This window comes from Ostrea edulis, chromosome 8 (assembly GCF_947568905.1).
Source record: "Ostrea edulis chromosome 8, xbOstEdul1.1, whole genome shotgun sequence".
Lineage (NCBI taxonomy): Eukaryota > Metazoa > Mollusca > Bivalvia > Ostreida > Ostreidae > Ostrea > Ostrea edulis.
The window spans coordinates 57,996,673-58,024,447 of NC_079171.1; the positions used below are offsets into that span (position 1 = coordinate 57,996,673).

The 27,775-nt window shown below is 35.8% G+C and overlaps 2 protein-coding genes across 2 annotated transcripts; both read right to left on the reverse strand.

The window, feature by feature from the left end:
• Positions 1 to 2,138: 2,138 nt before the first annotated feature.
• Positions 2,139 to 12,928, reverse strand: LOC125662382 (ficolin-2-like). The gene is made up of 6 exons (XM_056146879.1): positions 12,497 to 12,928; positions 11,075 to 11,164; positions 10,319 to 10,458; positions 6,694 to 6,790; positions 4,261 to 4,425; positions 2,139 to 3,738 (listed from the first exon to the last, which is right to left on the reverse strand). The coding sequence occupies exons 1-6, from the start codon at positions 12,804 to 12,806 to the stop codon at positions 3,479 to 3,481; spliced, it is 1,062 nt and encodes a 353-aa protein (XP_056002854.1). The 5' UTR covers positions 12,807 to 12,928; the 3' UTR covers positions 2,139 to 3,478.
• Positions 12,929 to 14,551: 1,623 nt separating this feature from the next.
• On the reverse strand, positions 14,552 to 26,385 carry LOC125662383 (ficolin-2-like). The gene is made up of 6 exons (XM_056146878.1): positions 25,928 to 26,385; positions 22,943 to 23,030; positions 22,153 to 22,292; positions 20,274 to 20,370; positions 18,332 to 18,496; positions 14,552 to 15,682 (listed from the first exon to the last, which is right to left on the reverse strand). The coding sequence occupies exons 1-6, from the start codon at positions 26,249 to 26,251 to the stop codon at positions 15,423 to 15,425; spliced, it is 1,074 nt and encodes a 357-aa protein (XP_056002853.1). The 5' UTR covers positions 26,252 to 26,385; the 3' UTR covers positions 14,552 to 15,422.
• Positions 26,386 to 27,775: the final 1,390 nt, after the last annotated feature.

Consider the following 27,775-nt stretch of genomic DNA (forward strand, 5'->3'; position numbering starts at 1 on the left):
AACGTCATAAAAATGGTTAAAACGATATAATAGGATTCATAATAATTTCATAAAACTGTTTCTTTACAAAATTATTCAAAATTTCTTAACAAATTAAGGAAAATACATTGCATAATGAACTTGATAAAGGATTCAATGAAAACAGGGTTATTGCCTTTGAATTGAATATTTCAAAACACATTGATTATCTAAATATAACTTAGATTTTTGAAAAATTTTATATGTTTATCAATATTTTTTTTTACAATAACCATTTTAAAGGACTTCAACAAAATTTATGGTGATATCATGCATCTGTTCATTGATTTTGTAAACTGTTATGGCGTCACAGGAGGGTGGAATTACTTTAATCAATCATTACACGCGCATATATGTAATCTTGGTATCAAATGTGTGTAATTCATAAATTTTCCCGGAATGTCAGGGTTTTTATTTAATTTTCACTAGAAACACAGATAAGGCCATTAATGCTGTATTAAAGGTGAAGATAACGAACAGTGATCAATCTCATAACTCCTACAAACAATACAAAATAGATAGTTGGGCAAACACTGACCCCTGGTGGTATCAGGTGCCTAGGAGGAGTAAGCATCCCCTGTCGACCGGTCATACTTTCTTGGTTATTCAAAGTATTCAAGGCATTTCCTTGTAACAATTTTAAGTAACATATACAACCTTGATTTAATGTGTTCGGCCACACTCAACAATTTTTCAGTTATCTGGTGGCGCCCAGAAAACTGGGAAACTTTCTCACTTCGAACCCGCGCCGACAGAGGTGAGAGGCCGTGTGATATTGAGCGCGATGCTCTAACCACTCGGCCACGGAGGCCCTTTGTTAAAATATAGAAAAGTGTATAAGTACAATTTGAATGTTGGAAGCTCATCATTCAACTATATGAGTTTTTGAGGCTTTTTTAAAAGAGATGATGTTGTTCTAAAATAACTTTGATGGGTAAAAGTTGTCATCTTTTACTTTATTTTTCTTGATATTACTAGGCAAAATCTATATGCTAAGCGTACTTTATTTTTTTACTAAGCTGGCAAATTTTTCAAACAGCCACTCTGAGCGTCTAGTTAATTCTATGGAGAGTTTCCTATAAAAGATCACAGCCATCCATTGAACTGTAACATGATAGTTCATATCAATTCAAAATGGGCGTAAACTTAATACGCAATTGTGATGAATTTACCTACGTTTATTCAAACGTACACCTTAGATATTTGATATCAGAACTGTTAAGGTAACTCCATACTCGCATTTGTATCTGATAAAAGTATAGAAAGTGTATTAATTTCCAGTTATTAAAGTTAAAACTAATAAATTATCAAATAGATATAAAGGTCATCACACTTTTTTAAAATGTGAGACATTCATAGATAGAGTCATATATGATCATTAGAAAATTGCAATTTACCTTAATCAGCAAAAAGTGGTTATAACGATAAAATAGTATTCCTAACAATAACGATATAATAACAATTTCATGTAACTGTTTCTTTACAAAATATGTACAAAATGTCGAAATGTGAAAATAAAGGAAACCTATACATGATGGACTTGATAAACAAACCAATGAAAGCAGAGTTATTGCTCTTGGATTCAATATTTTTAAACATATCACTGGTTATTCATAAATCACTTATGCTTTTGAAACATTTGACGTTTTACCAGGTTTTTTTTACAATAACTATCGGAAAAGACTTCAACGAAATGTATGTTTCTAGCATGCATAAATCTAAATAAATCATTGATTTTGCAAAATTTTATGATATCACATGAGTACTTTTAACTTTTGCACTTAGTCATTAAAAAAAACCTGATCGAAAACATGACAAGGCTAAAAAAAGAACAGTGATCAATGAAAGGTGAAGATAACGAACAGTGATCAATGAAAGGTGAAGATAACAAACAGTGATCAATGAAAGGTGAAGATAACAAACAGTGATCAATGAAAGGTGAAGATATCAAACAGTGATCAATGAAAGGTGAAGATAACAAACAGTGATCAATGAAAGGTGAAGATAACAAACAGTGATCAATTAAAGGTGAAGATATCAAACAGTGATCAATTAAAGGTGAAGATAACAAACAGTGATCAATGAAAGGTGAAGATATCAAACAGTGATCAATTAAAGGTGACGATAACGAACAGTGATCAATCTCCAATAAGCAATAGAAAATAGAAAGTTGGGCAAACACGTACCCCTGGTTATACCAGAGGTGGGATCAGGTGCCTAGGAGGAGTAATCATCCCCTGTCGACCGATCACAGCCGCTTTGATCCCTATATCTTGATCATGTGAACGGAGCAATATTACTTTTTAATAGAGAAAACTTTCACACACTAATTAGATTACATATAACAATACACCCTTCGCTTTCACTCAAATCACATGATTCCATATAATGTATACTGTTACAACACATTGAACCCCATCAATGCAAAACAGTTAAAACTGCACAAACGTTCCATGTATAACAATGTATTGATTACTATTTATCTAAGAAGTTACAAAACATGTAGCAGTTCCTCTCAATACTGGACGCATACAGATTGACTAGATAGGTATATTCATCATTGCTGCCAAACACATAGTATGTCATTGAGAAAAGTTTACATTTCCTACCCTTTCCCCTTTTTTGACGACGGGTAACTCCGTTTACCTGATCAATATGTAGGGATCACTGCGGGTGTGACCGCGGTCGACAGGGGATTTTTACAGAAGTTATCGGTAGCCAAAATAAGTGTGCCGAAAACGGTCTAACAATCTGTATGAAACAAGTCAGACAGCATTTAATCCAATGATAGGTTGAGTTGGGAAACTAGATTGTTATATCGACCATAGAAGTTGCGAAATGCCGTCCTTAAACGAGGCTGTTGAAACCCTGTAACATCAACTTGTTTGTCAGTAGCCTGCCTCGATTTAAAAACTGATCATGCGGTGAACAAGCTCTTGCTATCAAATTAGTTGCGAGATATAAACACCATATGCGGGATGAATTTTCGACATAATTCATAATATAGATGAAGTTCTGTCGCCAATTGAAAAACCGAGGTTCTGTGAATTTAGGACCTTTTATAATAATTTCAAGTCATCTTGTTCAATTAAATCAACATCACCAGAAATTACATATCCAACAGGACAATATTTAAAAGAAGAGGAAGAACAAAATCATGTAGGTAGATTGTGTATGAGATGGGATATTCATAATGAACAGCGAGGTACCATCTGACGAAGGCACGCTTGTTTATCATTGCTCTTTAAGGAAAGTGATAGAATAATTTGATTCCAAGTACAGAATGAAACTATGTTAATCATTTCAGACATTGAATTGTCACTGCGGGATCGATGAATGTCATCCTGTGATGAATTTACAATGTTCAATCCATGACCAAAGACAAATGATTATAAGATCGGCTGAACGTTTTTCATAATATCCACTTAACGCTGATTTTCTCCCTCTTTACAAATTTCTCTTATACCACCCTTCTAACCATCAGTTGAATAGTTTTCAGCGAGTAATAATGTGTAAGCCAAGGACTGTATGTGATGCCCTTAGCATATATTGACGTTTCTCCCGCCAGGTAGAGGCCATTCGGGTTAGAACAATGACAGCTTTTAAGCCACCATCCAGTTTGATATTGAACTGCGCAGTTTCCAGAGTTCAAATCATTGTCTTGATCCTTTGTGGTAAACTTCATATTGTTTATGGGGTGTCCTGATGTGAAACAATCACCTATAAAATATAGAAAATAAACCAGTGCACGGTACGTATGCAATAATGAAGCCCTATCAGATTTTTTTTAATTCGGGATAGGGCTACAGTTTCATAGGATTTTCGTAATGGTACAAAATAATTCGATGAATAACCGATAAGCTCCGTAATTTAATCCCAGATGTTGTTTACATTATGCGCTCTCCTCGACAGACAAATCTGGAAAACGATGCTACATGCCTGAGATATTATCTTCATGCATATACTATGTACCCCTTTATCAAGATTGATGGTATGTACTGTTTAACGTCCCTCTCGAAAATGTTCCACTCCAATGGAAATGACCATTGCCGTCTTATTCGTACCACACCTGCTGTGACATGGGACCTCGTTTTTTGGCGATCTCATCCGAAGGACCGCCCCATTTAGTCGCATCTTACGCCAAACAAAGGGTACTAAAGACCCATTCCAGTCCGGATTTCCACGGAATTCCTTTATCAATACACAAAGAATTAAAAAAAAAAATGTACATGTATTTCTTACCGACGTTCCCGGAGTAACCAGATATAGATATGACGTATTTGGAAGCCTCGTTGCCAACAGAAATGCTGCTATATTTAACATAACGTGTCTGATTGTTGAAGTCACTCATATCCATCCTGAATTCATAGGATCCCTGACTCAGTAGATAATGTAGTTTGTCATTACCTTCAATAACAACAATCAAACTTAACAACATTTTATGGAAACAAAACAAGTACATACAGCGATAGATCCAACATCCAAAAGTAATTTTGCCGGAGTACATGCATATTTATCCAATCTATGTTACTATCGTAGTATTCTTTTCCTATCTTGATTCTGCGATCACACAATGTATCAAAATAGAAAAACAAACATATCATGCATGGATATGTAGACATATGTAAAAGTGCATAAATATTGGCAATTTTTTTTAATGAATACCTCCGTGCGAATTAAAAAATAATTCGATGTAAAGATCTATTTGATGAACCTCGCCCCAAATCATCCCATTCCTCTCTAATATAATTTAAAACGATATATGAATTATATGTTTCAACTTTGAAATGACTGTTTGTCAAAAGTTACACCAGGAGCTGACTTGTACATCAGATTGAATGTTTTTCCATGAAGTATAAGTTCAAGGGGAAAAATTCTAAGATTATAATCGTTGTAAATTTAGACATAAATGCAGATAAATACATAACATTGTTGTTTTCTAAAGGAAGGTAAAGATAACGAACAGTGATCAATCTCATAACTCCTATAAGCAATACAAAAGAGTCATTCGAACTCAATTTAAGTCTTTATAAAATTAAACAAAATGGCCTTTACTATCCCTTTATTAGATATTTTTTATTTGTGTTTAAAAAAATGTGTAAAATTTGATGTTTACAAAACCAGAAGTACTAAACGTGTAAGATATTAATTGCTCTTTATGGAAAAGTGAAGACGATGATACGACCAAGAAATTTATATAAATTTATATCTTGAAAATACGAATGTATATTTAATTGCTGTTATAAAATTTAGAAATTCATTTCAAAATTAAGGATTATCTCCTTCACGCATAGCTCTTATCCTTCAACGAATTTGACTCCACCTTTTTGGCACACTGTTTTTGCCTATAATAGCTCTAAAACTTCATTGTTATTTCGGATTTCAAACATTTCGGTTGAGCATCACTGAAGAGACATAATTTGTCGAAATGTGCATCTGCTGCATCAACATTGGTACCGGATAAGATTTACATAGAGATAAAATCGTGAGTTGAATTATCAACTACCGTTTAACTTACTTATATAAAGTAAAGATAACAAAAAGTGATCACTCTTATAGTTCCTGTAAGGAATACAACATTACGAGGATGGTCAAAACGGATCCCTGGACATACCAGAGTTGGAATCAGGTGTCTAGGAGGAGGAGGAGTTAGTACTCTTGTTAACCGGTTATACCGCCATGAGCCGTATATCTTAATTAAGAAAATGATATATTCGGTAGCCAAAATTTACGGAGTATATTGATTTAATGCGCGTATTAATTCAATTATTGCTCTCTTCAATGAAAAGTTCCTTTTTTCCATTTTTGTTCACTAAACAACTGTCAATGAAGTAACAAAACGTAGTTTGTGATTGATCGTGAGGAATAGTACACCTTTCCACTGATTCGATAAACAACAGATTGTTTGGCTTATCATCAGTTTTTAAGTCGATGCATTCTACCGACAAACTAGTTGATGGTGCAGGGGTTTCAACAGTTTCAGTTTAAAGTCAGCATTTCGCAAATTATATGTTCGATCGTTATAATGGTCAAGTTTGCCAGTACAACCTATTATTGGGTCAAATGGTGTCTGACGTGTTTTATACCGACTGTTAAACCGTTTCTGGCACACTGATTTTGACTACGGGTTACTCTGTGTACCCGATTAACACATAGGGCTTACAGCAGGTGTGACCGGTGGACATGGGATGTTTACTCCTCCTAGGCAACTGACCACATCTCTGGTGTGTCCAGGGGTCCGCGTTTACCCAATGAAAAACGATCGAAGGCCTCTTAAATATCTTAGAACGCGGCTCGAACACTCATTCACCACACTCTACAAAACTACATTATCACGTCACTCTAAACTTCGATATTTTTCTTTCAAGCCAAGCAATTATCCACAACAAGAAAACGAACGAAGGTTTGGGAAAACATGTCCATTAATAAAAAAAATGGGTGTGATATTTTCAAACAATTTATTTCATTTATGTGTTTTTGAGGACATATCACAATTACTGAAAAAAACTTCCCAGAGCATTATGGGTAATCCCCATATTTTTTCAGCAATGGAAGAGTAAATCACGTGACTGACACATATAATTAACAAAGTGTGCTCGTCGCGTCGACAGGAGCTTCGCTAGCTACCATTGGCATAGCACCAAAAGTATTGTATTTAGAAATAACACTGCCTACCTAGCCAAAACTCTGACGTCAGATTTCCAAATCCGTTCTTGTACTCCGCCCATGTCCGATAGAAATCTTCAGAGCCGTCCATGCGGCGTTGAAAAATCTAAAGAAAAAGATAAGATAGAAAGCTTTATATTACATTGCGACCTTCACACCCCCTCTCCCGATTTATATAATTATTTAGATTAAAGAAAGCCAATTTTGTATACATATCAACCTGGCACCACAGATGCTTGTGGACAGGACTTCTGGTACCCCCTTCTTGTATTTTTAAATGCTCAATTCCTTGGGTATTCCGGACGTATTTTTGATAAAATATGTAACTTCAGAATTTATATATTTGATCAGAATACACAAATCTCGCATAGAAACCGTTTTTAAAAATGTCATATCACCAATCATGATAAGATGAGTATTGCCCATAATGCTTCCGAAAAACTGTCGCCGTCACTGTGGTATACTTCATTAACAATCCCGTAATTAAAATAATTAGATTGTTTATAAAGTACCATAAACGTTTTTAAATTCCAGACAAGCTTTCTCATAGCTTCAAACATTTTGTTTTTTGCTTGGTTTGAGAGAAGAAGAAAAAACATTGCAGCTAATATGACGTCACAACGTAACCGTTTACATCTACCATGTTATATTTCCCGCGTTAAATGAAGAGGCGGATAAAATGTCTGTAAGTCGTGTTTGCAATATTTTAATGGGCTTCTCTCGTCTCAACGGTCACACCGTACAACATATTATCAATGTCTACATACTAAGTCCAAACTGCAAAACATTTGAGTGCAACTTTCACCTGTACCGAGGTAATAAACAACTGAATGTCTAGCGAATAAAAAACCTACACGTCACTTGTATGATGACGTAATAATTAAGCGAGGGATTTCCCCACGTGGTACGATGTTTGTTTAAACGACTTTTACTAAAAATATCTGACGCTTGGAAGAATTTTACTTTAATTTGAATATGTTATTAATGCTTCTTATTTTACTCGGGACGCTTAACCCTACTCCGTAGTTTGTTTTGATTTGAATTTACTCATTACAGAAACCCTCGGTGTGCAAATGGGTGTCTGTCGAAAGATACAATGTTCTAATGAGAGTGGTATCATGTGTGAAAGTAAGTCCGCTGTCCAGCGACCATAGATTAGTATGTTTATCTTAAATGACGTTTTCTGTAGCATTATTATGTTTATTTTATTTGACGTTTTCTGTAGCATTAGAATCTGATTTAAAAGACAGGACAATACAGCTGTTCACTTGCTTTCTACTTTGAAAAAGCATTTTATTTTGATCCCGTTAGTGTAAAAACCAAATATAGTGAAAATATGATCTCCTCCGATGTCAGTGTACGAAGTACTAATAACGCGAGTAGCTCCGAGTGGCTTCAGCTGGTAGTACGAACATTTACACCCGGCTTAACCAATCAAAACTCGTCTTGCAGGCTACATAGGAAGTAATACTTTATGTTCTTGGCACACTGATTTTGACTACGGATAACTCCGTTTACCTGATCAGGATATAGGGCTCACGGCGGGTGTGACCGGTCGACAGGAGATGTTTACTCCTTCTAGGCACCTCATCCTACCTCTGGTGTGTCCAGGGGTCCGTGTTTGCCCAACTATTTATATTGTATTGCAGAGGCTGCCAACCCTCACGATTTTGGCGTAAGGCTTACGATTTTAGGATCGAAAAAACGCCTTACGATTTCACTGTACATCTTCCGATTTTCGCTTATTTGAAATTTCGAAATATTTAGAGCTGTCCGTCATTGGTTTTTACTTTTATAATAAGCAAGCTATAGTCGTTGCTACGTTTGTTTGCATAGTCTATATCTATATAGTCTCGATCATTTTAATGCTTTAAAATAAACAATATGGCAGCTGCTACTAAACGTAAAGCATGTGTTGATGGAAATAACAACAATACTTCCCCAAAGGAGAAAACCTATTGGAGCTAGAAATTCAAAGAACAATATGCAAGTACACTGTAAACATCTATTCGTTTCAAAGTCAGAAAGGGGGAGTTTGTATAAGTGTACAATCTGTTTGACAAACTTCAAAATTTCTCACAGCGGCGAAAATAACATAAAAAACCTTGCCAGAATAACTGATTCAGTAACTGTAAAATTATGCAATATACTAATAATATGATTACGGTGTAACCGTTGGGGCGAGCGCAGCATATCTGAATACATTTTCAAAAAATTATATTGAAAACAAGGAAAACTGATCTGGTTCACTGTCAATACGTAGGATTATTATATACTTTCAATTTCATCTCTTCTTTTTTCTTTAAAAGTTGGCAGGCATATATCACACGATATATGCCCGGAAACATTCCGGCCCGCAAACATTACGTCACAATCAAATTTCTACGCCGTTAATTTTTAAATTTTTCGTGTTTTTCATCTTTTACTCAGTTAAACCGATAAAGTTATTGTTAAAAATAAAATTATTGTTAGTTTCTAAATGAAATTGAAAGTATATAATAAAAAGGTTATAGACTTTGCATGGGAAATATGACGACCTCGTTTTTTGTCGCGAACGGACCTCGCAAGCTCGGTCCGTCTACTCGCCAAAAAACTCGGTCGTCATATTTTCCCATACAAAGTCTATAACCTATAATTACTGTCTTGCTCTTCTCGCCAATGTAGGAACCAGTTTAGCGGGAAATGCAACGAGCGTGTTGTGACGTAGCCTGGTAGTTGTGACGTGATTGTTTACATTTCTTTAGACAATATTTTAAAAAGAAAGGGAGAAGAATATGATTTTCATCCTTTCCTTTCAAATAAGAAAGGTTTGTAATACTTCAAAGATTTTTTTTAAAATTATTATTTTACGAATCGAACCGTCCGCCATTTTGTACGAGGGACTTTTGGGATTGGCGTCAAAAAAAAATTCTTGTTAGAGGTTGAGATTTAGCTCGGATTATTTCCCGCGCTCTAGTCATTAGAGCTCGCAGTACGAGCCAGCGCTCCGCGCTGGCTCGCTGCGCTCGCTATAACAATATTTTTTTACACAAGTTTTAGAAAGTAAAATCAATAAAAGATGTATTTGATCTTTTGCAGTTGTAAAATGTATAACAATTAGTATGTCTAAATTCATTAAATTTGGAATTGAAATGTGCCTAACATTGCTCAGGTTACATGTTTATTCATAAAAAAAAAAAAACCTCCAGCGGCAGAGGGTCTACATGGCCCCCTGACCCCCACCTTACTATTTTCCATTTTATAATGTTGGCAGCTCTGGTATTGATTAAAGGAGTTATGAGATTGATCACTGTTCGTTATCTTCACCTTTCATGTGCAGCACTATGATTTGTTGGGGGAAGCATCATCTAGCTGTGCAGTAATAAATTATTCAATCAAATAGTTAATTAGAAGCTAATGAATCAAGAAATAATTGAATACATATCACTAATTATTTCTGAATTAAACAATTTAGTCTGTGGTCAAGTATTCAATCCCGTATGAACCATTCAGCTCATTAAAAGTTAATAAAATTACCATTTAATCATTGGTTAAGTGGTTAATCACTATTAATAAACTAGTGGACAAGCTTAATCAACGAATTGGTTGATTGATTAATTAGTTCATTAATGGAGAACTTAATTGCAGTAATTACCGTCCAGCCTCCACCATCGATCTCCATTTCGCATACAACAGTCACGTGACCTAGGATCGGGATTTTTATTCTGTACAGGCCACTAGGCAGGGATGATGAGAACCCATGTATTGCGGTACAGTCAATCGGATCATGACCTTCTGGAAAAAAAAGTTGATTTAATCGATCTCCGAGATAAGTAATCAGCAGTGGAAGTTTTCACTATTCTGACACGAGGAGGTATTTAAATTCGCGGACACAGTTCGTGAGAATTTTCTGATTCTATAGCAAAGCTAATGTATTTCTGTTCTGTTCAAGTTTGTTAATGAACGAGATAACAAACTCCTGTTAGAAAGGTGAAACGCAAACAAACCCGATATTAATATTGTGAAGTGCCCATAAAACAAGTTACGTAAAATAATCAAACCACAGAATGTGTTATGTTTCTGTGACAAACAAAATCTCAAACAAATCCAGGATATGGAGACGCCAAGGTACTAAGCAGTATATAGGAACTAAAATTCTTCTGTGACATACGTAATTTTAAACAAATCAAGGATGTGATGAGGCCAAAGTCCCATGCAATGTATTCATACATACTTCACATAATGACGTAGGAAAGTTGAATAAAGTCTAACTCCCAAAACTGCTATTGTAAAATGAAATCAGCACAATATGATACTTAGTATACTAAGGAAGAAATCTTTACAATGTTTCCCATCTCTTTGTTGTGATAGAGAAATACTTAAGCAACAAACAGAATAAGATGCTACGTACCTTGGATACAGTGCGTCTGATTGCTGGATAATCTGACACATTTCTCTCCAGATAAACACGATTGACATTCTGTTTGGTCACCAACCAACTGTAAATTAATTTAAAAAAACCCACAAATAAAGATAATGGTTAACTTCAATATGCAGCGTAAATATCAGCAATGCATGCCTCGATCTTCTGAAATTTGTTAAAAAGATTGAAAACATGGCAGTGAAATGAAAGGCTTCAAATCGATAAATTCTGGATTTGAATCTAACAGAGGCATTTTTTCGGGATAATTTTCATTAACAAACTTGGACGTTTCTATATTTTAGAAGCATTGCAAAATTTAGGCATATGCTCGGCGCTTAACGCCATTAAAGAGAGAGAGAGAGAGAGAGAGAGAGAGAGAGAGAGAGAGGGTCGTTATCGTGCCACACCTGCTGTGACATAGGACCTAAGTTTTGCGGTCTCATCCGAAGGGCCTCCCCATTTACATGTAGCCGCCTCTTAAGACAAACAAGGGGTATTGAGGATCTATTATAACGGAATATCGACAAGTGATAATTCAGGAACACCTACTAATGTCGGTTCTTTGTCCACTGTGTTTTTATTTAAAATTTAAAAACCCGCACTTTCTAAAGAAAGTTAGGATGTAAAACTTATACGGTACCAATTTTGATGCAGCAGATGCGAATTTCGACAAATAATGTCTCTTCAGTGATGCTCAATCGAAATGTTTGAAATCCGAAATAACTATGAAGTTTTAGAGCTAAATATAGCCAAAAACAGCGTGCCAAAAAAGTGGAGCCATTACATTCCTGAATTATGACGTCCGTCTGTAACTTTCTTTTTCTTCAGACCTCTCCTTAATTTTACGCAGTAACCGGTTGATCTTTTGGAATAGGGCAGGCTGTGTCTAGTAGCTGCACACTAAGGTTCAAAATTTTCAATTTCACCCTGGGTTTTTTTAATTTTTAATTTTCTTTTTCACCTTGGGACCCATTTGGTGATCGATAAACGATGTTTTCTTTTTAAAAAACCTTGGTTCCAAGAACTCTTACAAGTCACGCATAACCATAATTGTATCTATTTTTTAAGATGATTGGTGGCGTCTTGTTCATGTGTAATAAGTTTTCGGAATTTTTATTTTAACCCTAGGGGCTAGAAGGGGTAACAGGAAAAAAGCAAAAACGAAGTTTTTTCCCCACAAAAATATAGCTGAGAAATCAGTTGCGGTCCTTTAAAACGTGTACCACAGACATGTGTTTATATCAGAAAATTAATATTGTAGAATGAAATTAAAACTGTTTTGTTTTAAATGTTGAAACAAGTAAAAGTCGTACTGCTAGAACTGCAATGATTTAATGGATATGAAATATTTGTAATTAAGACCTTTAACTTTTAACCAAAAGATGGGTTTTCATAAAATACTTACGTCATCAAGGCGAATTCTAAAGTACTCCGTAGCTGGTTCCGTTTCATTTATGTCCGTCACAATTTCACAGAGAAAATGCGTTTTCCCGTAGTTCACGCCCCCACAGTCAGCGGGTCTGGCTAGACATTCCTTAACACACTGTTGTGGTCCCACCATGTTAACCATAGAAACCACTGGACCAATATATCTCTCCCCGTGAATAAAATTATACACTGTACACCCCTCACCCAAAAATGCAGCATTCAAAAGCAGCACCATACCGGACAACCTCTCTAATCCGGATTTTGTGTAATCCGCGTTGTATAATCCTAACATAGTTTACAGTAATAAGCAATTCCTTGGATTTTATCCCCTAGATATTCTGTTGTTCCAAGTTTATCCTTGATTTGAAAAATTACATTTATGCATTGTGATATATTTCAAATTCGGCAAACAATAGCGATTTTTGTCTACCGTGCATTTACCAAAATTGGACAAATGGGAAGGGTTGCTTGTTCCGAAGTTTTGTTGCCTATAACTGCTAATACCCAATTGTAGTTTTTTTTAATCCACTAAGCCATTTCGATTATCAATTCTCCTGATACAATCACCTATATGCATCATCAACTTATCGATTATTAAGCGCTGATGGATAAATTTCAAAGCATTTAAATTTCAGGTCTCGGATGATGATAGCTTTGTAAATAAATGTTAGATGAAAAGCATCACTGGCGGTGTAAACAATACCTGTTAAGTGACCATTAAAACGATAACATTTAGACGGCTTCATTGTAATCTGATTCCGGGCTCAGTTGTAACATATTCTATTCCGATGATGAAGCATGGAATTCGAAATGGATTTCCGAACATCACTAAATTGTTCTAATAGATAAGTCGTGATCACACTGGTGACGTTTGTATAGTGAATTCCTTGATTGGTTGTAAAGTGTTCAACGTCCAGCTCGATAGCTTTTTAGTCATAGGGAGACGTTACCATTGACGGTGAAGGGCTGTAAAATTTAGGCGTATGCCAGTGGCGGATTTAAGGGGGGGGGGGGGGCAGCCAACAACCCCCCCCCATCCCTGCTAAAATTTTCAAATTCAAGGTAAATCGTGGTATCTTGTTTAGAAAAATAATCTCAACGATAAAAAAAGCAATAATTTCTTCCACTCCCGGAGAAATAAATGACAAAATCTTTTGGTTAACCCTTAAAATTTGCGTCATTTTATTAATTTCACCTTATTAATAATAATAGAAAATCGTACAAATGACTAAATAGTAGACCAGTGGCGTAGCTACACTGTAGCACTGTAATCACGTGCTTACAAATATTTTCGTTGAATTTTTATTACATATTACGAAAAATTTCCTCAGCTGCCGCCCCCTCCCCCCGAACCCTGATATTTCAAACCTAGCTACGCCACTATAGACATATTTCAAGCCCTATAAACACTGTACAATTCAGAAGCTTCTAAGGACATCGTCCCCTGGCCCCCCACCAGGTCTTCGCCCTGGACCCACTGGGGGCCTCAAGGCGGCCACCAAACCCCCCTGCCTCATAAAGTGCCCCCCCCCCCTAACCACAATTTCAGGATCCGCCCCTGTATGCTCGGCATTTGCGGCCTTTGGGCAAGGAGGGATTTTCATCTAGCCACAGTTGCTGTGAAAAGGGATCTCGGTTTTTGCAGACTCACCCCATTTAGTAGCCTCTTACGACAAGAGAAGGGCTTTTTTAAATATTTGATAATTTGAATAATGGGAGATAACTGTTATAATTAACAAAAAATCTCAATTAAATTTATGTCCATATGCAGTAAAGCTACTTAATATTCTTAGCAAATATGCAACTTTGATTGTTTACATGTTGAAAACAGTCAACACCGCCTTCACTAGCGGTATATGTAGAATACCTTATAGAACCCTCACTGCTACGGCCCTGAGTAAAACATGGAATGGGGCGGAAACATATGTTTAATAACGAACTTTATAGTTCTCCTTCCCACAGTTTGTCCTTTTTGGAATTTTCTGACATTATATAAAAGATAAGTCGTCGAGGGAAAAATAAAACTTTTTATTTTGTCTTTAATATACACCACAAACACAAAAAACTACGATTATAATACGGATGGTTACAAAAGTTCAGCTACAGTACAAGCTAAAAAGTGTTTCACATACACGAAAACAAGTGAAAAAATATTCAGAATGAATATTTGTTTGCTTTAAAAGGGATGTAACAAAGGAGAAAAAAAGATTTTTTTTAAAAATTTGATACAAGGCAAGATGTGGGGAAAGGGATTTTCAATGATGACAGCGGTGTGTACGTATCCTATAAAGCTATAAGGTTTATTGGACCCGAGGTTTAGGTCTGATATAAAATTATAACTGCACAGAGTTCAAAATCATTCAATTTATCTCTGTACAAAAAACATGGACTGCACGCCATTGTGTGTTGCCAGTACAATAAAGGTGTTGACCAAATTGATAGGAAATCTCTTATGATCTATTTATTTCGTATTCTAAATTACGCGATATATAAATCAATTGTAATAATTCTTTGAGAGTGATTACACGATGTATTTCTCTATAGTTTTTTGTAGATCATTTCAGAGAAATTTGATTATCAAAGAAATGTCCGTTCTAGATTAATCACAGCAGGCAAATTATTGAAAGATTTCATCGGCTGGGTGATCATCCATATATCCTATGAGATTAAAATTCATTCTCTTCGATTTCTTCTCAAAGATTCTTGTAGACAGGACACGGAAGGACAGTATTAAGTACGCAGTGCTATATTTTTTAATAAAGAAATTCTTCCACCATACACTTCTAAATTGTAATGATAGGAAATACAATATCCACATAACACCCTCTGCTAACTAATTTCCCGTCCTATCGTGGACGGCTTTTACAGCACACTTCTATCTTTCGGTCTAGACCTGCATCTGATACTTTTACACCGCCCTTCTTACCATTAGTTGGATAGTTTTTAGCGAGTAATAGTGTGTAAGCCAAGGCTCGTATGTTATGCCCTTAGCAAATATTGTTGTTTCTCCCGCCAAGTAGAGACCATTCGGGTTAGAACAATGACAATTTTTGTGCCACCATCCGGATTGGAACTGAACTGCGCAGTTTTGGGATCTGGCATCATTGTCTTGATCCTTTGTGGTAAACTTCATATTGTTTATTGGATGTGCTGATGTGAAACAATCACCTACAGAAAATAAAATAACTCGGTGTATATCGGAGTGTGTATTGCATATTGATTGGACATGTTATGGTCATATGTAAGATAGATGAAACTACAATGTAATATTGGTACTACTACTACTATTACTACTACTACTACTACTATTACTACTACTATTACTACTACTATTACTACTACTACTACTACCACCACCACCACCACCACCAACACCACGACTACTACTAACACCACCACCACTACCACTACTACTACTACCACCACAACAACGACTACTACTACTGATGACGATGATGTAGGTCTTGACTCTTAAGGGTCACCCCAGCATCACATACTAAAATAAGCAAGAAACTAATTATATAGAGGTGTTATTTATGTAACCAGTGGGCACTTCGTCTTGGTCAATAGTCATTTTTCTTGAGTGATGGAGAGGGGTTGTTTGAATAAGATATTCTTTATCTTTATTACTACAACATGGTACTTACACCCACCATCATAAGGATCCCCACATTTACAATATATGTACCACTACCAGGATATCCATACTCACTACAACACAGTAACTACACCCACCATCATAAGGATCACAACTACCACCAAAAAGACAACAATCCCAACTACCACCAGGACACCCACATTCACCGTCACAAAAAGCACACTCACCACAACTACCACCAGGACACCCACATTCACCGCCACAAAAAGCATACTCACCACAACTACCACCAGGACACCCACATTCACCGCCACAAAAAACAAACTCACCACAACTACCACCAGGACACCCACATTCACCGCCACAAAAAGCACACTCACCACAATAAGCACATTCACCATCACATATTATATATATCTATATACTTTTTAGGTGTATATTCGGAACGATGTAAAACTTATACGATACCAATTTTGATGCACCAGATGCGCATTTCGACAAATAATGTCTCTTCAGTGATGCTCAACCGAAATGTTTGAAATCCGAAATAACAATGAAGTTTTAAAGCTATTATAGCGAAAAACAGCGTGCCAAAAAAGTGGGGTCAAATTCGTCAAAGGATAAGAGCTATGCGTGAGGGAGATAATCTTGCTTAGTTTGAAAATATCAAAAGTGAATTTCATACATCTAACTTCCGACTTGCTTCAGCTATGCGCATACAGATGATTCGCCTTACAAGAAAATAGATATAGAAATATGCATTGAAACATTGTTTTCTTTACCTTCACATACACATTACGCAGTTACTATTGATTGTGATGAGCATTATCTTATATTTTCCATTAAAACATGACATGATTTCGACAATGTAAACTACCATGTTACGTAAGCATAAGTCGTTCGTATAACTGTTTCTTGATCAGGATTGTATTGCTTACAGGAGTTATGAAATTGATCACTGTTCGTTATCTTCGCCTTTCATCTGTTAACATGATATACATTATCACTTGTACATGCAAGGTGAAGATAACGAACAGTGATCAATCTCATAATTCCTATAAGCAATACACAATAGATAGTTGGGCAAACATGGACACATGACATCTGTTAAAATGGTGTAGATTACCTTTTGTAAATGACATCTGTTAACATGGTACAAATTATCACTTGTACAAGACATCTGTTAACATGGTACAAATTATCACTTGTACATCTGTTAACATGGTACATATTATCATTTGTACATGACATCTGTTAACATGGTACATATTATCATCTGTACATGACAACTGTTAACATGGTATAGATTATCACTTTTACATGACAACTGTTAACATGGTACAGATTATCATTTGTAAATGACATTTGTTAACATGGTACAGGTTATCTTTTGTACAAGACATCTGTTAACATGGTATAAATTATTGTTCGTACATGACATTTTTTATAAAGGGAACTGAATAGTTTTGAATGATTTCAATGAAAAGAAATGATTATTGTTAAATAATGCTGAATCTTCAATGTTTCAATTGGAATTTATCTGTCCTTGGTAATCATAGGAAAAGATGAAAATATGTAAGGTAAATTATCAATTTTAGTTCATATATTCATATAGAGAAATCTTATGCAACTTTTAACCAAGGTATTTGTATAAAGATGCCCTTCCCCTTATTCTTAAATATTTAGTGAACAAGACAATGCGTCATCAACATTTCGTAATTAGTAGAATTGATCGTTCTTCGTTATCTTCACCTTTTCTTTTTCTTTTAAATAATAGCATAATTACAATACCCTCTCACCCATTTCTTACATATAAATCAAAATCGTTATAAATTGAATACCTAAGCAATGAACACGAAGTCTTCTCCAACAAACCACTAATATACGTCATGACATAGCTTCTTTATGACATTTCTATCAAAATAATACCGTGTGTAGCTTGTTCGAGATATTTCTCTTTGACATGATACGGAATATACATGTAACTTGTTTATGACATCTCTCTTGTACAAAACATATACTTCAAGGTTACTTTAAGAATGATGTCTGGAAAATGACTTCTACAAGTAGCCTAGTAAGTCATCATCCTGAAATAATTAACATACGAAGTTGTTCATTGATAAAGTTGTAAGTTTTTACAGTAAACTTCACGCCTCTTATCCACACTGCATCCTGTTTGGAAGAATAATTTTCGATTGATAATTTTGGTAATGTCTTACCGACGTTTCCAGAGAATCCGCTCAAGGATATGACGTACTTAGAAGCCTCGTTACCAAGAGAAATAGTGGTGTATTTTACGTAACGTGTCTGGTTGTTAAAGTCCCCCATGTCCATCCGGAACTCGTACGGTCCTTGACTCAGTAAATAGTGCAGTTTGTCATTACCTGTAAGTAACAGCAAGGATGTCTGTCATTAGCAGCGGTAACCGGTTAAACAACTCAAACATGATTTTTTTTTTTACGAAATCGAGTACTATGTATAATGTTTCCATTTAAAGACAGGTTGCTATGGGTTACAATACTGACGTCAGAGTGAGATGTTTGGTTAATGTTTTGTTCTACGTCTTGAGTTCACGTGTATTTTCGAAAAGAAAATGCAATACCAAAACTATCAATAAGAACTGTGACTTTTATGAACGCTGGTTCCAACAGAAACAATTATAAAACTGCTATGTATGTAATTTCAATTATATTCTATTTTCCAACATTTCCAATTTTATGCTATTCATAACTAGGAGTATAGAAATTTATTTATCATTCTAAATAGAGAAAAAAGGTATCAATTTTAAACCGAGAGTTTTGTTAATTTGTATGGACGAAGAAAACAACGCAGAATAATGCTCCATGGATAAATATAAGTGTAGGTGTATGGGGAGATATGCTATCTCGACTTATTCTGTTGTACGCGCCGTGTGATTGGTTCGCAAAGACATTGTTTAGTCTCGGGATCATCCGAATGGTCTCGGGATTATTCGCGGACCAATCACACGACGCGTTACAATTTCGTACTCTGTGACTTCCCTTAAGGCTGCCAGTGGACGAGATGAAGCCCCGTCCGATTAATGCACGCATGATTATGACAAATAATAAAAAATATGTGATGGGTTTTGAGTTGAAAATACTTGTAGTAAGACATCTATCTGACCTGCCGCTCGCTTAAATGCCTTAGGTAACGCTGTAATTACTTGGAAAATGTGACCCTAAACGGGGACACCCTGTTTGTCAACACATTTTTGTCCCATACCTTGTGTACAATGTATTTTATTATACCGGTAGAAGGCCAATATCTAAAGCTTACAAAAAGCGTGAAACAATTACATGTATCCAAAGAGGGGTGATATAGACAGGGAATTAACACATTTAAGAGAAATCATTGCTACAAAAATATATAAAAGGGGGTAGTGGTGGAAATATCCATATTTCAGGTGCCTGTGATAAACCACCTCAGATTGCATTCGACAAAATTTCGGTTGTCTTTGTAAATTAGATTGTTATGTGTGATACTGAACCATCATTCTATTGTGATATGATAAACAAATTTGCTCGAGGTGAAAGGCACCAAGGAGTCGTCCACTTCTGCTTCATACATAGCTATTTCATTGTAAGTGGATGTTGACGGCAATCTGACTACTTAACTTTATGATATGCAGGATGATTTCCGCTTTTCCCTCGTTGGTTTCCCGTGTTTGTGTAGCAATATTTCCTTGTCGCCTGCATATGGAGTTTATATATATCAACTGATTCGACACCCACGGGCTTGTTTTGCGTATGGTCGGTTTTTGAATTGAGGCAGGTTACTGGCAGACAAGCTGATGGTGCGGGGGTTCAGTGCTGTCCGGTATGTTTCTTGCAGATTGTTGGACCGTTTTTAGTGCACTGATTTTGTCTGCGGATGGCTCCGTTTGCCTGGTCGGGGTGTACATGTAGGACTCGTGGCGGGTATGGCTGGTCAGCGGGAGATGCTTGCTCCTCCTGGACGCTTGCGAGTAAAGGGGTCCGTGTTTATCTAACTACCTATTTTGTATTGCTTATGGGAGTTATGGGATTGATCACAGTTCGTTATCCTCACATTTCCAAACAATCATTATTGGACGTAAGTGTCATTGGATGTAAAAGCTAAAATAAAAAAATATCAAAAAGTAAATAATTAATTGATATGTACCTAGCCAAAATTCGGATGTCAGATTTCCAAATCCGTTCTTGTACTCTGTCCATGTTCGATAAAAATCTTCGGAGCCGTCCATTCGACGCTGAAAAACCTGAAATTACGTAATGGTAGTTATTACAGGATTGATATACAGTAGGGAAGAATGGATGGTGTCTCAGTTTACAGGTTTAAATCATCAATGATTATTTGAACTATGAAATCTGCACTTAGCAAGTGTCAATAATCTGTTCACAAGGTATGGACACGAATGACAAGAATTTCTATCTTGCTTGTCAATTTTGTCGATCACAATGTAGTGCTGGTTTCATGTATCAATAAAATGCTTCTAATCCTAAAATACTTCTTATCCCAAAATAGAATGAACGCGGTTACCTTATTCAAAGATGGTAACAATATATTAACAAATTTGTGATACGATTTGACGTCATAATGAGGAATCGAATATTACTAATAAAATGCATATATATATATATATATATATATATATATATATATATATATATATATATATTCATATTGTATTATTTTTATATAGGTTCAATGTAAAACTGATACGGTACCAATTTTGATGCTCAACCGAAATGTTTGAAATCCGAAATAACTATGAAGTTTTAGATCTAAATATAGCCAAAACCAGCGTGCCAAACAAGTGGAGCCAAATTCGTCCAAGGATAAGAGCTATGCATGAGGGAGATAATCCTTAATTTTGAAATGAATTTCTAAATTTTATAACAGCAATTAAATATACATCCATATTTTCAAGCTAGTAACGAAGTACTTAGCTACTGGTATGTGTAAATATCCGCGATATATTTTGAGACAGAAATCACTCAAATGTTCTATTTATTTCATATTGATTCTTTTTGTCAAAGGTAAGCTGTGTTTCCCCTTGTTACCAACAACTGAAAATGTGTTAATCAAATGAATGTAGGATAAATTTATAGTTTATCCGGTGAGCGATGCAAACCACAAGTAGATATATAAAATTCTTGGTTTCACTTTCATTATCAGTAGAGAAAAAAGATATATGCTTCGCATTTCAGAGCAGCGTCATTCTGGTCAAACTAATATCAGAATGCGAAAGCTAAACACTATGCCTCTTGTCACGAAAATCATCTATTGTACAAGTTTAAAGAAATAAGGTATTCGAATAGTTCTGGTACAATTGTTTCTTAAGAGTAATTAGAGTATCGAGTTAACGTGCAAAATCAAGGAGCGTTTACGTAGAAATTTCATTACAATCTGTTACGCTTCCAGAAGCCGTTCTGATAAAGCTTCAGATGGATTATTATTAAGGATTATCTCCCTTACGTATAGCTCTTATCCTTAAACGAATTTGACTCCACTTTTTTGGCACTCTGTTTTCCCCTATAATTTAATGTTTAATGTTTTTTCGGATTTCAAACATTTCGGTTGAGCATCACTGAAGAGACATTATTTGTCGAAATGCGCATCTGGTGCATCAAATTAGGTACCGTATAAGTTTTACATGGAATCATGGAATCCCGGGGTAGTATTGAACTTTCTGATTGTTCTCCGAGTCATTTTAGAAATCTGATAACACGTGATTATGGCTTTTATCACTGTATAGTTACGTATAGTTACTGGTGCAATTGTTTTGACTAGTTCTTGATTGTTTCAAGTGCAGTTATACACCATTTTACACAATACACCTTGTGGAATTCCACTAGAAAATGCTAATTACAAGTCATGGATAGCATTGAAATACCTGTGTTAAACAAAATACGAAACAAATTTAATTAAATTCACCTTGCATCACCTAGTACTAGATTTCTACATAAATTCTTCTTTAATCAATAATTAATATCAGTTAAATTTGACATGTTAGTCATGGATTAATTGAGATAATTACTGTCCAGCCCCCTCCATCGGTCTCCATTTCACAGAAAACACGCACATAACCAATGACAGGGATTTTTATTTGATACAGCCCACTGGGTAAGGACGATGAAATTCTGTATATCGCAGTACAATCATTTGGTTCATAGTCATCTGAAAAGCAAGAATATAATTATCATGTTTGTTTGTGAATGGCATTTCGAGAAATCTTCTCTTATAGAGAGTCATCATTAACTAAAGGTGAAATGCCAGAAATATTGACGTATGCATGATGATAGGGCTGTAACTGTGTAAATGTTGACGTATGTATGGTGCTAGGGCTGTAACTGTGTAAATGTTGACGTATTCATGATGTTAGGGCTGTAACTGTGTAAATGTTGACGTATGTATGACGCTAGGGCTGTAGCGGTGTAAATGTTGACGTATGCAGGTTGCTAGGACTGTAACGGTGTAAATGTTGACGTATTGATGATGCTAGGGCTGTAACTGTGTAAATGTTGACGTATTCACAATGCTAGGGCTGTAACAGTGTAAATGTTGACGTATTCATGATGCTAGGGCTGTAACTGTGTAAATGTTGACGTATTCACAATGCTAGGGCTGTAACTGTGTAAATGTTGACGTATTCATGATGCTAAGGCTGTAACTGTGAGCGTTCGTGAATGTACTAACACCGTAACAGGTGTTTGGTTAGGATATTTAAACATTGGACATTGACTGTCTTTGATAAAACATCATACTGACAGATTCGCCATCGGTAAAGAGTATCCTGAAGCAGAAAATAAAAGAATGTTAAGACATACCCCTGGTACAATGCATTTGATTGCTGGATAATCGGATACGTTTCTCGCCCGACAGACACGAAATACTTTCTTCCTGGTCACAAGTCCCCTGAAATTAAACGAATTTATCTTGAAAGTCGTTTTCGGTAATCTTGGACAAAATATAACAGGCGAGAAAGTGAAGAAAAAAAAGAGAACAGTGATTAACCTTACCAATAAAAATATAAAGAGTAGGACAAACACGTAGCCCTGGACACACCGGAGGTGGAATCATGTGCATAGAAAGAGTAAGGTTTTGAACATTCGTGTAGACGGCATATGTTGACCGGTCCCAAGAGTCATAAGCCCCATGTTTTGATCAAATTAAACGTAGTAACTGTAGTATTTGTATAAATTACATATATAGCAATCCGGAATTAATAAGGTTAATCATACTGTGTTCTATATGTAGTGTTGTATATGACCGGAACTAGTTAGTAAAAAGCACATGCGTTGGACATTGTGTTATATGTATTGAGTGTCACAGTAACCCGTAGTCAAATTAGTATAGGACGGGAAAAGAATTGACATGATGGACGTTATACAATATCAAACCTCGTGGTGTGTTTCATTTTCAAAATAGATCTTCATAACAATATGCCTGGAATTAGCAGAATGTTGAATTTGAACGAGACTGTTGAAACTCCTTCAACCTCAAGTTGTTTTGCAGCTGGCTGTGTCTGATTTAAATGTAAATGATGCGCAGAATATGCCCTGGAGTATCGAATTAGATGTAAATGATGCGCAGAATATGCCCTGGAGTATCGAATTAGATGTAAATGATGCGCAGAATATGCCCTGGAGTATCGAATTAGATGTAAATGATGCGCAGAGTATGCCCTGGAGTATCGAATTAGATGTAAATGATGCGCAGAGTATGCCCTGGAGTATCGAATTAGATGTAAATGATGCACAGAGTATGCCCTGGAGTATCGAATTAGATGTAAATGATGCGTAGAGTATGCCCTGGAGTATCGAATTAGTTGGGAAACATGTACATGGAATACAGGTAATGATGGAATATCGCTGTATAAATATGGAAAGTTGACAATGCAGAAGCTACAGCTATCCCCCTTGTCATAAAGTTGGATTGGCAATCGTCGATGTATCCAAATGTCGAAATGAATGTCACAGCAAGATATTTTTTATTCTCATTATTGTTAGATTACTGTCAACATCGTGTCTGATATATCACCCATGAAACATTATAGACTCTTGTGGTGTCTTTTATTTTGAGTTTACTTCGATACTAGTTGATCAAATCAGCATCACTGTTTCTTATCTTCAGTTTTTGTTGACGAAAATGAGTATTAATAGTGTTAATAGATAAAACGTCTTCGATATATCCAAATGTCGCGTTGAAGGCCAGAGCAAGAGATATTTCATTTTTCTCATGTAGAAGCTTTTCAGTAAATTCTGCCTCATAACAATATAAAAATAGGTCAGTTAACAAAGAAACACAATTCGTGTTCTTGGGAATTCGAACAGATTGTTGGATGATTTAGACGCCAAAGACTGCGTCAATATTGTCTGGGAGGAACTCAGACATCTTTCTCTTGTTGCGTTCAGATTATTTATGAGTAAAATCAGAGTGATATTTAATTGAAGTAATTCTTTTTGATGAATAAACACAAGATATTAATTTTTCCGTGCTGCATTTTTATTGAATAGGCAACTCTCTTTGATGTCAAAAAGGTAGTATTTGAATGGTCGTAGGAGGTGTTGATGTCATACATTTTGATAATATTTATTTGGGGAAAGTTCTCGTAATCTAAATGTACTTAAACGTTATTTGTAATTCTTTTAGAATCGCATATGTGATGGCACAACATTTTCGAGAGGAGCTGTGGACTTGGTGGACATTTACTGAATCCAGATTGATTCATTATATCTTGCTTAACGTCTCGCTCGAGAATTTTTCACTCATATGGAGACGGCATCAAATGCATCTCTGTCTCTGTAAGTTGTTTGTGAAGTTTTGAAAGCTTTTATAAATACAGTAACTCATATTTACTTGTCCCATTGACTGTACTGATAATTAATCTGTTTGAATCTGAAATGTTATTTTGAAGAATGTAGTCTTTAAAGGAGAAATCGAAATTCCTCTGTTTTCAAATGTTTCTGGACAAAATATGAACACACATTTATAACATGTAAAAATAGCAACATTACCAACGGAATTAAAACATGTTGACCCAATTATTAGCGTTAATGTGGCATTTGTTTTCGAAGCTTGCTCGTTATCTGATCACGATATAGGGCTCACGACAGATGCGACCGGTCGACATCGAATACATACCCCTCCGATATACCTGATCCCACCTCTTATGTGTCCAGGGGTCCATATCTGCCCTATTTTTAATCGTGCGTTCTTTATTGGTATTATGAGATTAGATTGATTGCTGTTCATTATTTCTACTTGTTTTCTTATACTTTTATGTAAAAGAAAAGATTACACAGAAGCTATACACATAAAGCCTATAAACATAACACGAGAGTCATCAACACCAACCTGTAATGAATGAAAACGAAAAAAAACCCTGAACATCACAGGTAGACTTTACAGCATAGCAAAGTACAGAGAACAGAATATCACATGTGGCCGGTCTACAGGGGATGCTTACTCCTCCTAGACACCTGATCCCACCTCTGGTATAACCAGAGCCCCGTGTTTGTCCACCTCTCTGTTTTGTATTGCTAGTGGTAGTTGTGCGATTGATCACTGCTCGTTATCCTCACCTTTCATGTAGACATTACAGCATAGCAAAGTACAAGGAATGGAACATCAAATATAGTTATTAACAGATACAAACGAATCCGTGGACTTTTTGATGTGAGAATCTACATATCTATACTTTAGTACACATATACTAAAAATACTAAAACGGGAAATCACATGCAGCTTAAGCAAGAAAGAAGATGGAATATTAACAGCAATACAAGATTGATAGCTTTTAGAATACTTACGTCATCAAGTAGTATTCTAACGTACTCCGAGGCTGGTTCAGTTTGATTTATTTCTGTCACAATTTCACAGAGAAAATGCGTTTTCCTGTAGTTCACACCTCCACAATCAGCGGGTCTTGCAAGACATTCCTTTACACACTGCTGTAATCCCAGCATGGTAACCATAGAAACCACTGGACCGATATACCTCTCCCCGTTCACTACATTGTAATCTGTACACCCCTCACCCCAAAATATAACATTCAAAAGCAGCACCATACCGTACAACCTCTCTAATCCGGATTTTGTGTATTCCATGGTATGTAAGTTCAACAAGGTTTTCATTTTTATGAAAAAGTAGATTTTCTTATTTTGGGTACCGAAACATCTTTAAACTCCAAGTTTGTACATCCATTTGATAGTTCTGATAGATATTCCAAATCCTGCTAACAAGACATGTCTTTCGTGCAAGATATATGCGAGGAATCTTACACTTAAAAACATATAACCAATTATCTAATAATAGCGTCCTGCTGAATAATAAGGATTTATATTCGATATGCATCTTACATCTCGAGCTGTTGGGAAGAGGTTTAAGAAAAGAGCATGATCGATATACCGATTGAAATATTCAGGTGAAAATTGACACATTCAGAATAAAAGTTTCTTATAATTGGTCCATGATTAAACACTACACAGTAATTGTACCGTTACTAATTGAGTCGTTGCTTGCCAATCAAATATGTTTAGATTTGAATAGATTGAGTAACTGCAAAGCACTAGCCGGTAAGATATGCTTTCGTACATGCACTTCAAAAATATTACCCAATAAATGATCTACATAAATAAGCTGTAGTTTCCTAAATATACGAGAGGAATTCATCTTCGCGTAGTCTAGCGAAAAGCTTAACAGGTGAAATAAAATTACCAGGTTTTATCTTTACAATCATGAAATGCATATTAAAATGCTTGATCAATAGATCACTTGCGGATTCATGATCACGCGATTTGACGTCCAAAAGAGATTTCGTGTAAACACGTAGTCTGCAGTAAATCACCACACAATATCACTTTACTGTTGTTTCGTCTTGGATACATGTAACGGACATCTTGGTGAAATTCATTTTCCCTTTTGCTACAGATCCCTGAATGATGCCCACACACATTTATTGTTAGTTGTCTAAAGTTGGTTTTCAAACTAGTGTTACATGTGACTTGACGGAGATTCAAAAGACAATCCTACATACAACAGATAGCAACAGAACATGTCTCTAATTAGTCACAAAAGTGTACATGGTGTTTTGTGCACATGACGGCATCAGATGAAATAGTTTTGAGTTTCGCTGAATGATTACATTTCAATTTTCGCTAGTTATGTAGCAATATTCCATCATCACCTGCATATCTGGTTTCTATATATCTGAATTGATTGAATATGCAAGAGCTTGTTTTGCGTATGATAAGTTTTTAAATCGAGGCAGGCTACAAACAAGCTGAAATTACACAGGTTTCGACAGTCTCGCGTAAAGTCAGTATTTCGCATATTCTATGATCGTTACAAGCCAATACACTCTGCCATTTGGTTCAAATGCTGACGTGTGTCATACCGCTTGTTAGGCCGTTCTTGAGGGACACTGATTCTGACTACGGATTACTCCAGTTATCTGATCGACTTATAGATCTAACGATCCATTACATCCTCAATCGACCAAAGTAAACAAAACAATCCCTACTAACCTTCACATCCAATCACATTCAAATACTAAGTGACTAAATGGGTAAAGGACATTTTCTCTCTTCAGTTTACAGCAGTACTTGCTGGGCAACAATCACAGCTCCACATTGACTATGAAGACAAGGCGAAGACAG